At 49.9% G+C, this 13,504-nt stretch overlaps 1 protein-coding gene across 3 annotated transcripts; it reads left to right on the top strand.

Annotated features, from left to right (window-relative positions):
• The first annotated feature begins 340 nt into the window (after positions 1 to 340).
• On the top strand, positions 341 to 13,498 carry NICN1 (nicolin 1, tubulin polyglutamylase complex subunit). Of its 3 annotated transcripts, none has more exons than XM_075574107.1 (7): positions 341 to 1,208; positions 3,476 to 3,664; positions 7,077 to 7,262; positions 8,660 to 8,773; positions 9,272 to 9,343; positions 10,278 to 10,382; positions 10,770 to 13,498. In XM_075574107.1, exons 2-7 carry the CDS (start codon positions 3,533 to 3,535, stop codon positions 10,809 to 10,811), a joined length of 651 nt encoding a protein of 216 aa, XP_075430222.1. In that variant the 5' UTR covers positions 341 to 1,208; positions 3,476 to 3,532; the 3' UTR covers positions 10,812 to 13,498. The 3 variants fall into 3 exon arrangements, with proteins under 3 accessions (XP_075430222.1, XP_075430223.1, XP_075430221.1); XM_075574108.1 differs by lacking the exon at positions 341 to 1,208 and adding an exon at positions 1,870 to 2,457 and having other exon boundaries at positions 3,476 to 3,583; XM_075574106.1 differs by lacking the exon at positions 341 to 1,208 and adding an exon at positions 1,914 to 2,457.
• The last annotated feature ends 6 nt before the right edge of the window (positions 13,499 to 13,504 follow it).

Here is a 13,504-nt window from a genome sequence, read left to right as displayed (position 1 = left end):
TACAGCATCAGTAGACCCATATAGTTATAAGGAAAGAGGGCTACACATATATATATATATATATGTAGCCCCGGTCTGTTTTCCCCCTCTGACAGCTCCCTCCGCGAGTGCCGAGTGATCGCGGGTGCCGCCATTGCCACTGACGGACCCGCCGGCATAACGCGAGGGTGGGGGCTAATGCAGGGAGCCGTGCGCTGTTCCCTGAGGCGGCCGGTTGCCGGGGACGCGAGCGGCCCGTTGTTAGGGCCGCGATCGCGTTGCCGAGGTCCCGGCGGCTCGGGGAACAGGGCGCCGCCATGGCGCGATAGTTCGCGCATGCGCAGTGACCAGCAGGCGCAGGGAAGGACCCAGACAGATCGCGCATGCGCAGGATAAGTGCACATGCGGCCCCAATGCTTTAGCAGCCTCCTGGGAACTACAACTCCCAGGAGGCATAGGGAGGCAGGCACCAGGTGTCTGATAGTGGCCAATGAGGGCCAAGGATTCCCAGACAGCCAGAAGAGATACATTTTGCGCGCTGAGCCCACGCTAGGCAGTGAGAGCGAGGAGCACAAAGGGAAGGAGGTAGGGTGCAGGAGGGAGTGACTCCATGCACTAGGCCAGCAACCCCCAAGGCCCAAGATAGCTCTGAGTCGCTCAGTAAAGTAAGTGTTGCCAGGGATAGCCTAAGGATAGGGGCTCTGTCACTTACAGGAGTTGGAGCTGGGTACAGGAAGGGGAAGGAAGGGTGTAAGGAGCGAGTGGCTCCTGCACCAGGTAAGGATCCCAAGTCCCAGGCAGGCCCCAATCCCTGTTAGGGTAGCGGATAAATGATAAGGGACGGCCCGAGATAGGGAGGCTGCCCTTAGGTGTGAGAGTGTGTGCAGCGTGTGCGGTGTGTTATTGCTGCATGTTGTTGCTGCGAGGCTAGTGCTAGTTACAGTTAGGACTGGGACGAGCGAGGGGAGTGGGGCAGGTTATTAACCCCTGTAGGCCCCTAGGAGTTTTCCCCAAAGCCATCAAGGTTGCTGTACTATAGGGACGGCCTATAGTATAGCGTGTGTCACTTAGATTAGATAGGGACCCAGCGGATGCTGCGGTTCCAGTGACGGAGTTCGGACCCATGTTGGGGTCCACAGAGAATATCGCCAGGATAGGATCAGACGGATTCATCGCACGTCTGACCCTTTGTGAAGCGTTGCTGATCCGAGCACCGGAGTGCTCGGCAGGTATCTACAGTTCTAAGTGCACCACCGGGAACTTAGCTTAAATAGTGACTGCGCAGTCACCCACTATCTCTGCAAGAGTGCGGGACATTGGGTGGGGTTCTTTGGACACTGGGTGGGATCACCTGGTGTTGGGGAAGTGTCCTGTGAGGCGCAGTAACAAGTGTTTCCTTCCGAGAGGGACACCCGTCATTCTGTGCAGGTTATGTTGTGTTATGTTTTCTATGTACGTTAGTAAAGTATTAGTTATTATCTATACAGTGTATGTGTGTTGTTGTATTTCTTGCCCAGGGGAATCTCACGTCACGGGGATCCTGGGTAAGTGGAGGCGCTGCGCTATGTAAAGGTGTAAGTGTTACCCCAGGCTCCCAGCTAGCGGAGGCTCAGATCTCCTGGAGCCGCAGGTGTTGTACAGCGACCAGTAGTTCCTTTGGGAGGGTTCAGAAAAAGGGCTACATATATATATATATAAATATATATATATATATATATATATATATATATTTTTTTTTAAATAGATGCCGGCACCTGGGGAAAGCACGAGGCCTCTTACCTTCTCCTGCTCCTCCAGCTACATCGCGTTGTTGTGACATCTCTCGGCGTGATGTGACGTTGCAACGCTGCATTGTCATGGCATCACAAAAAAAGCCCTGTATATCTATAAATATCTAGCACCACTTCTGTTGCTCCTATGGCATTCAGTAAATTTCCCATATAGAGTGTAAGCTCTGTGGACCACAGATGGCGCAATATAAATAAAGACATATATCAAAAAGACATACATATATACATAGCTTTCAATTTATTTGTAGATCTCTAAACATATAAATAGACACGAATATATTTATACCTAAATCTTTATGGTGTCCCTTGGTCACGTGACTGGTCGCCATCTTGCTTGTGTTGCAGCCATCTCCATAGAAATACCAAGCAGCCAGGTCAGCTGATCGCTGGTGGCCATGTTTGTTGAGGGCAGGCCTGGCCTGTCACAACAGGCCGTGAGGTGCAGGTGCTCCTCCCCTGAAGCCTCCAGCGGACATGTTGGGTGAGGGAACGTCCATGGGAGGGTAGTCCCATGTCAGCAGAAAATACAAACATTTTGGGAGATAATACATGTACCATGAAATATGTCTCACAATATTCAGTTGTAATCAGGATAACCACAGGTCTGTTATTATTTGTGCAATGTTTAGTATGTGTGTAACGCATAGTGGGATCTAGACATGGGAATCCGGATCCGGATCTGAGACTGGTAGGTATATATAAAAGGTTAATATAGAATGTGTATATATAAGGTTAATATAGAATGTGTATATATGATACTGCATGTAAAGGTATATGAGGTGTATATATGATATATATTACTGTGTGCATATATTTGGTCTATATATGAAGGTGTTTATGATTGATATATAGAGGTGTGTGTGTGTGTATATATATATATATATATATATATATATATATATATATGATATATAGAGACGTGTGTATATTATGATATGAGGTGTGCGTATATATGAGGTGTGTATATATGACAGTCAGAACTGGAGCAAAAATCAGCTGCAGATTTATCAAAGAAAAGGTGCTATTTTCTGCTGCAGATTTGCCGCAATTTTCAGGCCTGAGTGTTATGTTCGTTCCTGCCAGGCTGTGCCGGAAAATAATACGGTGCCTGTGAGTGGCACAGAAACAGACATGTCACCTCTCACTGATAGTCTGTGGGTCTCCCCGACCCCGAAGTTAGTCTCTATCCCCCGAACCCGGAGTCAGTCTCTCCACCAATTCTGACGTCAGTCTCACTCATATTTAGGGGTTTGGAAGGGGTTCTTTGCAGTAAAGGGCAGTTGAAATGTGGAATTCATTACCCATGGAGACTGGGATGGCAGATACAATAGACATCTTCAAAGAAAGGTTGGACATCTTTTTAGAAAGGTATGGTATACAGGAATACTGTATACCAAATAAATAAACATGGGAAGGATGTTGATCCAGGGAGTAATCCGATTGCCAATTGTTGGAGTCAGGAAGGAATTTATTTTCCCCTTATGAGATATCATTGGATGATATGCCACTGGGGTTTTTTATTTGCCTTCTTCTGGATCAATAAGTAAGTATAGATATAGGATAAAGTATCTGTTGTGTAAATTTGCCATTGGTTGAACTTGATGGACGTATATAATTTTTCAACCTCATCTACTATGTCATTTAGCATCAATGCTCTACAAATTAACCACTTTTTCCATTAAAATGTCTTTTTTTTTTTTGTGCAGAATCCCCAAATCTCCCCGAGAGGTTGACACCTCCGCCGACCTCTTGTATTAGGTGACATGGCACAGGAGTCTGTCCCCTGCACCATCAGCGCCCCCGTCCCGCTGCAGGTAGGAGACGTGAAGATGAAACAGGGCCGGCCCGGCGTGTGCGTCATCGATGTCACATTCCCAAAATCACAGGTGGTTGACGTAAGTGCCATGTCCGGCTTCACACGAGGGAGTGACCGGGGCCTCGGCACGGTCCCGTATTCACTGGCTGCTCATCCCCTCTCCCAACAGAAGGGCTGAAGCACATGTACTGGAGCAACAATCCCCCCAAAACTGGTTCAAGTACTAGCACAGATCACTGCATTGTTTATTGATGGGGAGGTTCTGTTCTGACTGACAGATTCAATCTGTCAGTGGTGACATTGGACACCGAGGCTTGAGCCTCATTACTCCAAGTTCTCTTGTTGAGTGTATTGTCGCACACTTAGAAAGCTTCTTGATCTGTGTTACTTACCACAGCTGAGTTGGTTTCACAGGGTCAGAGCTGTGATGGGGTTTAGTGATGGTCCAGCATCTGACCACTTTATGTAGCAGCAGTGAATGCTGGGAGTTGTAGTTCTTTATTAAGGACAATGCTACCTACACAAGCTGTGTGTGTTTGGGGAAAATGGGTATTGGGTATATTGGGGGGAAATATTTGGTAATGGTTTTTTCTTTTTCTTTTCTTCAAAACCCTTGTCCTTACTACTGTTAAAGGTTTAGTCCCACTTAGTGGGCAAAAGTTCTTTCTTTTTTTTTTAACCAACTTTTATCAATGTACCTTTTTGTCGCTCCCTGTGTAACGTTCTGATCCTGTCTGGTTCTTCTCCGTTCCTTCTCTGGCTGATGATAGCGTGATAAATAGTTTAAACACAACAACAAAAGTGGAAATGTCTGGATCGACAATCGTATAGGCAACAGCTTGCCAACAGTCTTATCACAAGAGATGTATTTATTTATAAAAGTTTTACAAGGAAGTAATACATTGAGAGTTACCTCTCGTTTTCAAGTATGTCCTAGGCACAGATTAGGAAAGATTGTTATATACTAAAAAAAATTCAAATTTATATATATACTAGCTGAGAGACCCGGCGTTGCCCGGGATATAATTTTGGGGGGGCGTACGACAGGGTTAGGCTTCCCCCCCCCCCCCTTGACAGCTAGGTGGGTGACTGAGTTGACTGAGTGTGTGGGTGACTGGGTGGGTGTGTGACACTTGACTGAGTGGGTGGGTGACTGAGTGGGTGGGTGACTTTGGGTCGGTTTGACTTTGGGTCGGTGGGTGGGTGACTTTGGGTCGGTGGGTGGGTGACTTTGGGTCGGTTTGACTTTGGGTCGGTGGGTGTGTGACTTTGGGTCGGTGGGTGTGTGACTTTGGGTCGGTGGGTGGGTGACTTTGGGTCGGTTTGACTTTGGGTCAGTGGGTGGGTGACTTTGGGTCAGTGGGTGACTTTGGGTCGGTGGTTGGGTGGGTGAGTTGGGTCGGTGGGTGGGTGAGTGGGAGACTGACTGGGTGGGTGAGTGGGAGACTGACTGGGTGGGTGAGTGGGAGACTGACTGGGTGGGTGAATGGGTGACTGGGTGGGTGGGTGACTGACTGGGTGGGTGAGTGACTGACTGGGTGGGTGAGTGGGTGACTGGGTGGGTGAGTGGGTGACTGACTGGGTGGGTGAGTGGGTGACTGACTGGGTGGGTGAGTGGGTGACTGACTGGGTGGGTGAGTGGGTGACTGACTGGGTGGGTGAGTGGGTGACTGACTGGGTGGGTGAGTGGGTGACTGGGTGGGTGAGTGGGTGACTGACTGACTGAATGGGTGGGTGACTGGGTGACTGACTGAATGGGTGACTGACTGAATGGGTGACTGGGTGACTGAATGGGTGGGTAACTGAGTGGGTGACTGAGTGGGTGGGTGACTGAGTGGGTGGGTGACTGGGTGAAAGTGGGTGACTGGGTGAAAGTGACTGGGTGGGTGACTGGGTGGGTGTGTGGGTGGGTGACTGAGTGGGTGACTGAGTGAGTGGGTGACTGAGTGAGTGGGTGACTGAGTGGGTGGGTGACTGAGTGGGTGGGTGGGTGACTGGGTGAAAGTGGGTGACTGGGTGAAAGTGACTGGGTGGGTGACTGGGTGGGTGTGTGGGTGACTGAGTGGGTGACTGGGTGGGTGTGTGGGTGGGTGACTGAGTGGGTGACTGAGTGAGTGGGTGGGTGACTGAGTGAGTGGGTGGGTGACTGAGTGGGTGGGTGACTGAGTGAGTGGGTGGGTGACTAAGTGATTTTTTGGGTGACTAAGTGAGTGGGTGGGTGGGTTACTGAGTGGGTGGGTGACTGAGTGGGTGGGTGACTGAGTGGGTGGGTGACTGAGTGAGTGACTGAGTGGGTGACTGAGTGAGTGACTGAGTGGGTGACTGAGTGGGTGAAAGTGACTGGGTGGGTGTGTGGGTGACTGGGAGACGGTGTGTGACTTACCTTGACCCCGTGGCATCTGGCTGGGGCAGGAGGTGAGTTCGGGAAGCTGGGGGGGGGCAAGAGTGGCAGGTGTCCCGCGCCGCGCTTCCCCTCTCCGGTAGCGTCACACGTGATGGGGAGTCCCGCGCCGCGCTTCCCCTCTCCGGTAGCGGCGCACGTGAGGGGGAGTCCCGCGCCGCGCTTCCCCTCTCCGGTAGCGGCGCACGTGATGGGGAGTCCCGCGCCGCTTCCCCTCTCTAGTAGCGGCGCACGTGATGGGGAGTCCCGCGACGCTTCCCCTCTCCGGTATCGGCGCACGTGATGGGGAGTCCCGCGCCGCTTCCCCTCTCCGGTAGCGGCGCACGTGAGGGGGAGAGCAGGAGGGCCGCGCCGTGAGGGGGGAAGAGCCTGGAGTTTGCTGCTGAGCAGCAGGGCCGCGCTTCCTCCGCGGCGCACGGTGAGGGTGATGGTGCGGCTGGGGATGTTGCGGAGCGTGGGGATTTGGGTGAGGTGGGGAGGGGGGAGAGAGTGAGGGGCACCGGGAGAGTGAGGGGCACCGGGAGAGGAGGGGCACCGGGAGAGGAGGGGGGGGGGTGGAAGGTGAGCTGCGGTCCAACTGACGGGGGAGAGTGTGTGTCCCTGTGTGTGTGTGTCCCTGTGTGTGTGTGTCCCTGTGTGTCCTTTGGCCCGTCACTCCGCCTCAGGCCAATGAGAGGTGTGCGGGGGCGGACCAAGGGACCAATGAGATTTCCCCTAGGGACACCGGACATCCAGGCAGGCAGGCAAACATACAGTGCTTTCACTAATATAGTATAAGATTTGAAGTTTATCTAAAAACGATGGTGTCGGTCACCTAGATTTAACCCATTATTCTACAGGCTGCTGCCATTTGGGCCCAGGAAAGGCTGCTGTTTAAATATTGAGTTTTGCACTCGTCAGATAGTAGTGGGCTTGCATTCAGGGCAGCGCCTGTGACAGGTATAAAAGACCCTAAATAAACAGGACACTGAGTAATAAATTGAGCCGATTACGACCAAGCGGGCCGCCATATTCTGTATGCTTCCTTGGTTAGGAGGTGACATGTGTCACCGGGGGCGTCCTGACGTCACCGCGCTCTCTCCCGTCTCAGGTGCAGGAGATCACGTTTAAGAACTATTACACGGCCTTCCTGACGGTGCGGATCCAGCAGAAGAGACCGTCGGAGCCGGTGGCCCACACGGCCGCGTGGCGCACGTGCGTCAGAAACCTGCGGCTGATGCCCAACCCTCACACGGAGGAGGGCGCCCAGGACTATGTGTCATTGTACAGACACCAGGTCAGTCCCAGCAGAGAGTGGGGGCGCATCATGTAAACCCTCAAACAGAGCTCGGTATTACCAACACACATGCACATCTGTGCACTGATCATGTATGTGGCACAGTGTCACCACATGGTTGATCTGTCTAATTTAGCCCTATTTGTAGCAGTGCAGTTTCCCCTAAAAATGTCCTACATTGAAAGTGAGGTTCCTTATCTTTATTTATTTCCCTAGCTGTTTTTGAAGTTGTTTTAACTTTTTATTTAACAAGGCCCAAAAGTCTGCAGTAGATTTGTCCCCACATGGCAACCTCTTCTGTTCATTCTCGCTCCACAGAGCTCTTTCCATGCTGACTTCAAACAGCCTCAAGACTCGGTGAGACACACGCTTCCGCAAGCGTGCGCGAGCCCCTGCTAAAGCTGCTCTCATTGCGGCTGCAGGGGCTCAGTGCCGAGCAGCAGCGCGCCTCATGCGCTGACCATGCCCGAGGCCTTATCCAAAGCTTCTCTCAGGAGGCTCTTTGAAGACCAGTGATGTCACAACACGGGAGGGGCTTGGTAATAATGGAAACTTTGGCTCTGTTTTTATTATTAATACAGAATTGTAAGCTCTCAGGAGCAGGGTCCTCATTACCTTCTGTATCCGTTTGTGCTTGTTTCGTATGTCATTCTGTTGATGTAATTGACACCTCTCTATAACCCCATTGTACCGCGCTACCCAATATGTGGGCGCTTTACAAATAAGCAATAATAACAGAACACACGTTCGGTGGGCAGGGAAAAACACTAGAGAATGGGCCCTCCTTTTTATGTAGTATGGCCAAGACATTTGTAAAAACGAAAATAAATAAACATGCAGCAACAGAAAATCCATAATAGTCACGACCGTTTCATGCTGTTTCTGTGTAGAGGTGTATTCGATGCAAAGATTGGTTTTTAATCTGTTTGTTGAACGTGCTTTTCCACCAAGGTTTTTCTTTCTTATCGGATTGAAGCAGGGGGTCTCCGGAGCTGAACCCCATCATTTTCAGCTCCGGGCGATCCCCTGCCGTCAGAGATACTCACCTCTAAAAACGACACTGCGGTAGTGTCATCGGCTGGGTAAACAATATGGAGGTATGAAGCTTCCGCAGCACGGGAACCAATAGGAAGACGTGACGTCGCCTGTCGCGTTTTCCTGTTGGCCCACATGTTGCGGGAGATTGAAGAATCATTGAGCAGAGGCAGCACCTATGGAGGAAAGTATCCGAGGAAGCGGGGAGCCCCTTCCCCCGGAGACCCCCTGCTTCATACCCATAAAAAAAAATGGCTGTAATGCCGGTTTGAGGTCGTCTTGTTTCCCATCACTACTAAATGTTATTAGAAACTAAGATCTTGACGTCTGTCGCTCCCCCCCCCTCCCCCGTCTTCTCCCAGATGCTCTGTGACATGGATAATGTCACCTTCATCCGTCTGATCCTGCGACAGCCATCACCTGTATGGTTGAACTTCACCTTGGAGGAGCTGCAGATAAATCAACCCGGGAAGCAGGTACCAGATTTTCTGAACACAGGGGTGCTCAACTCCAGTCCTCAAGATCCCCCCCCTCCCCCTTCCTCCCCTCCAACAGGTCAGGTTTTAAGGATATCTCTGCTTCAGCACAGGTGGCTGAATCAGTCCCTGCTGGGTTATCCTTAAGACCTGATCTGCTGGGGGGGGGGGGGGGCTTGAGGACTGGAGTTGAGAACCCCTGTCTTACGTCTTGAGAGTAGAGCGGGAGGGGGTTCGGTCTGTAAATTATGGGGGGTAATTAGAGTGTTCGGTACCCGGGAAGTGCTTTGGGAGGAGAGTTACTAATGATAAAGAATCTGCCCAGTGTACCGAGGAAGGCTGCTTCTGCAGTAGCAACGTTGTGAATACAGAATGATATTACTGTAGAAATAGGGCACTTTTTCATTTAATACATAATAAGAATCGGCGCTGAATATCTTTGTGTGTTAATAAGAAACTCTTGTGATGACGCGGACCCCTGTTTTCCTGGTGTTTCAGAGTCCGCAGAAAGGGTTTTCCTGGTGTTTGTCTCACTTATCTGACCAGGAGCAGCTGCAAACCCTGCACAAGGTGAGTGAGAGGCTTACAGATCAACCAGGACTGGTCTATAAGGTCAGTCTGACATGCACACACCTGCAGAAAGCACATGTACCGCCAGTCCCACTGCTCAACTGATCTACTCAAAGTGAAAGCACTCGGATATTTAACACATTGTCAGTCGCTCTGTCCCCCCTGCCCCGGAGTCGCTCTGTCCCCCCCTGCCCCGGAGTCGCTCTGTCCCTCCCTGCCCCAGAGTCGCTCTGTCCCCCCCTGCCCCGGAGTCGCTCTGTCCCTCCCTGCCCCAGAGTCGCTCTGTCCCCCCCTGCCCCCAGAGTCGCTCTGTCCCTCCCTGCCCCAGAGTCGCTCTGTCCCCCCTGCCCCCAGAGTCGCTCTGTCCCCCCTGCCCCCAGAGTCGCTCTGTCCCCCCTTGCCCCCAGAGTCGCTCTGTCCCCCCTTGCCCCCAGAGTCGCTCTGTCCCCCCTTGCCCCGGAGTCGCTCTGTCCCCCCTTGCCCCCAGAGTCGCTCTGTCCCCCCTTGCCCCGGAGTCGCTCTGTCCCCCCTTGCCCCGGAGTCGCTCTGTCCCCCCTTGCCCCGGAGTCGCTCTGTCCCCCCTTGCCCCGGAGTCGCTCTGTCCCCCCTTGCCCCGGAGTCGCTCTGTCCCCCCTTGCCCCGGAGTCGCTCTGTCCCCCCTTGCCCCGGAGTCGCTCTGTCCCCCCTTGCCCCGGAGTCGCTCTGTCCCCCCTTGCCCCGGAGTCGTTCAGCTTAGTCACACTAAGGCTTTAAATGCCAGAACTGGCATATATAAAATACGCACACGCACACATCTAGTGTGGGCTCTGACCCTCATCTCTGGGGGAGGATCTGGCCCTTTAACCCCTTCATAGCCAGAGTTGCCTGCAATACATCTGGCTGTGTAGGGGTTAAAACTCACCCTGCAGCGTTCATAATGTTCTGTCTCCCTTAGGGTCTCCCGGACCCCAACAAGATATCCAGCGAGGTGCAGCAGATGTGGGCGCTCACAGAGGTGATGAGGGCCAATCAGAGCACAGCGAGCGTCGGGAGGTTTGATGTGAGTGGTCTTGGGGGGGGGGGGGGGGCAGGGTTTACAGCTTGTTGGGGGGAGGGAGGGCAGGGTTTACAGCTTGTTGGGGGGGCAGGGTTTACAGCTTGTTGGGGGGAGGGGGGGCAGGGTTTACAGCTTGTTGGGTGGAGGGGGAGATTCCCGATTAGCATCAACAGTTCCAGTTACTGAGCATGTGAGGGGGACATGTCTCCCAAACCTAGAAGCTGTCCCCTTGGAGGGCTTGCTAGGTCATGCACCCCAGAGCTGGCTGCATGAATGTCTCTGAAGGCGCTCTAAATATAGGAACAGAACAGCTCTTGGCTGCAAAACAGGGCCAAAGATATACCCTGTGCTGCAGTAGCACGCGACCTGATGCACAGCTTTCCTTTTCAGGTGGATGGCTGCTACGACATTAACCTTCTGTCGTACACCTGACGTCCAGCGGCCGCACCTGACTCGGAGGGGTATCCGTGCGGTCAGCTTGGAAGTCTCACTGACAGGAGTTCTGTGGCATGGAAGGGGTTAACTACACACCCCTGATTTCACAATCATTTCAGATGTAAATGTTACCGCAATAAGGCACCACAGGAGTATGGTTACCATCCCTTCACCCCTTCGCAGCCCGAGAGGCCTGCGACACGTAGGAATGTATTGCAGGCGTCTCTGGTCGCTAAGGGGTTAAGGGATGTTAGCCCAGCTCCTACAGTGCATAAGATTGTACGTCTCAATGATGAGGGGTTACAGATGACTGTTTGAACAGCGAGAGGAGAAAATCACAAGCAGCATGATAGATAAAATATATATCAGTCATATAGTTATTGCTGTTATCTTGGGACTCGTCTCTGTTCCATCCCAATCTTAGCACTGTTATGGCAGAAGGATTGCTTATATCCTGGTGACTTCCACCTCTAACTCGGGAACTGCAGAAAGATCGCTGCTGTGCGCGCGCGTGTGTAACATCCCACCCCAGCAGCACTATCGGCCTACGGATTGGGTGACTTTACCGACTCGAGGTTAATAGGTTCTTGCCAAAACCTTTAATCCCTCCAACGCTCCGCACAAGGAACTGCCGTGGGGTGTTCTTGGGGTCCCAGTGTTCCCTTTCACTCCCAGCACTGTGAGAGAGATTGCTGGCTTGGGTTCTGAGCAGCCTTTTGGTCCCTCAAACTGCAGAGGGACCGGGAGATCAGAGATGGATTGCAGCTGGAACCGGATTGCTGTATAAATGTGCATCTAAATATATTGTCATTTGAATTGCACGGTAATAACAGGCAGTGCTGGTGGTCCTGGCGGATTAATAACAGATCCAAGCCGGGCGGGACCATGGTTACTCTTCTCCCTGATTTACGTATAATAACGGTGAGCACCTGGTATATTTGTGGGTGATGCAGAATATTGTAGCCGCATTGCATTGGGAGCCTGTGAACGAGCGGATCACGAGGAGCAGCAATACTACAGTCCCCACTTTTTGTATTTATTATTTGTATATGTAAAGCATGTGACAATGTATAATTATACATTCTTAACTATGTTGGCAATCGGTTGGTTGCTCCTGCTATAAATCTGTATAAATCCTGATTGCTTGCCTAACATAATGGCTGCTTCCGTCAGTGTAACGCAGCAGCTACAATGTATCCTGATATTGCTAAGGTAACATCTATTGTTACAGTTTACAGCTCAATTTACTGGGAATATTGGTAACAAATTATCACAAACAGAAAAGTGTTGCAAAGATCTTGCACAGCTGGGGAGGAGGGCTAAACCTGCTATAGAAATTAAAGAATGTGTTAAAACTCATTAAGAATGGCATTAAAGCTGCAGTTAAAGCAATATCTTACATGTGGTTTTTTTTTTTTATAAATCAGTTCTGTACTATGAGAAAATACTTGTAGCATTTTTTTAAAACAATTTTAAAGACTTCTAATGTATTCTATTGTAGTAAGCATTTTTGTTTCTATAGAACCCATTTACAAAGTCACATGCCCTTCCCCTTCTGCTTGATCCCAGCCCCCTCTCTAGCATTGCACCAATTATATCTAGTAACTGCCTGGTCACATGATCTTCCACACAGAACATTGCATCGTGTTTTGCCGCAATAACTGAATTAAATAACCCTGAGCAAAGCGATCGATTACAGGAGAACGGATCGATCTACAATTTAGCTAATCACTTGTCAGTGTGCAGATTGTATTGATCCACATATTGAATGAATTTTTTATTTTTTAAACGGCAGCTTGAACTGCAGCTTTGAGAGTTGAATAATAACAAAAATATAAGTATTAGCTAATACTACAGAACTGATTTATTTAAAAAAAAAGAACAACCCAAAAGATTTCCCATTTGCTGCTTTAATCTGCTCATAATAATCCCTACAATGTAAACTAATGTTCACTTTCCCTTTGTATCCTGGCCGGATAGTGCATGTAAAATCCGTCAGTTTTTTTTTTTTTACGCTGAGAAATTGTGCTATAAAATCATGTTGGAGACCCCTAAACACAGGTCTACAGATGGATACTCCATCCTGATGTATATTCCACCCCACAATGAGCAGCCACTTTACCCCTTATTCCCTCTAGACAGTAAGCTCTCCGGATCAGGCGCTCATTACCTTCTGTATCTGTGCTTGTCTGCCATTCTGTTTATGTAATATACACCTCTCTGTCGCCCCATTGTACCGCGCTGTTGTACTCTCATGTTGGTGCTTTAAGAGAACTATAATAATCCTCTCTGCACACAAACAAGAATGCATAATATACACAACATGAAAAAAACAAGAGCCAAGGGGCAGGCAATAAACACGCTCAATAACATCAACATAGGTCAATTGAATTTACATATTTATTGCAAACATAATCAAACATTTTCATTATCTTTGTTGTAACTGAAATAAATATGTAAGTGGTTTTCCTACAATATTGTTTGTGGACTTTTGCTTACCTTGTGACAAACACAGCACTGTGTAGTTTATATTGTATCTTGTTATGTATGTATGTATGTATGTATGTATGTATGTATATATATATATATATATATATATATATATTTTTTTTCTCCCAAATCACTGGCTGTAATGCAGGGATCATGGGGATAGATGTGAAATATATTAAACATTGTGAAACTGATGCTGT

Source organism: Ascaphus truei, chromosome 17 (genome assembly GCF_040206685.1).
Source record: "Ascaphus truei isolate aAscTru1 chromosome 17, aAscTru1.hap1, whole genome shotgun sequence".
Lineage (NCBI taxonomy): Eukaryota > Metazoa > Chordata > Amphibia > Anura > Ascaphidae > Ascaphus > Ascaphus truei.
The sequence above is the reverse complement of the archived record's forward strand: the minus strand, read 5'-3'. Positions and strand labels throughout refer to the sequence as shown.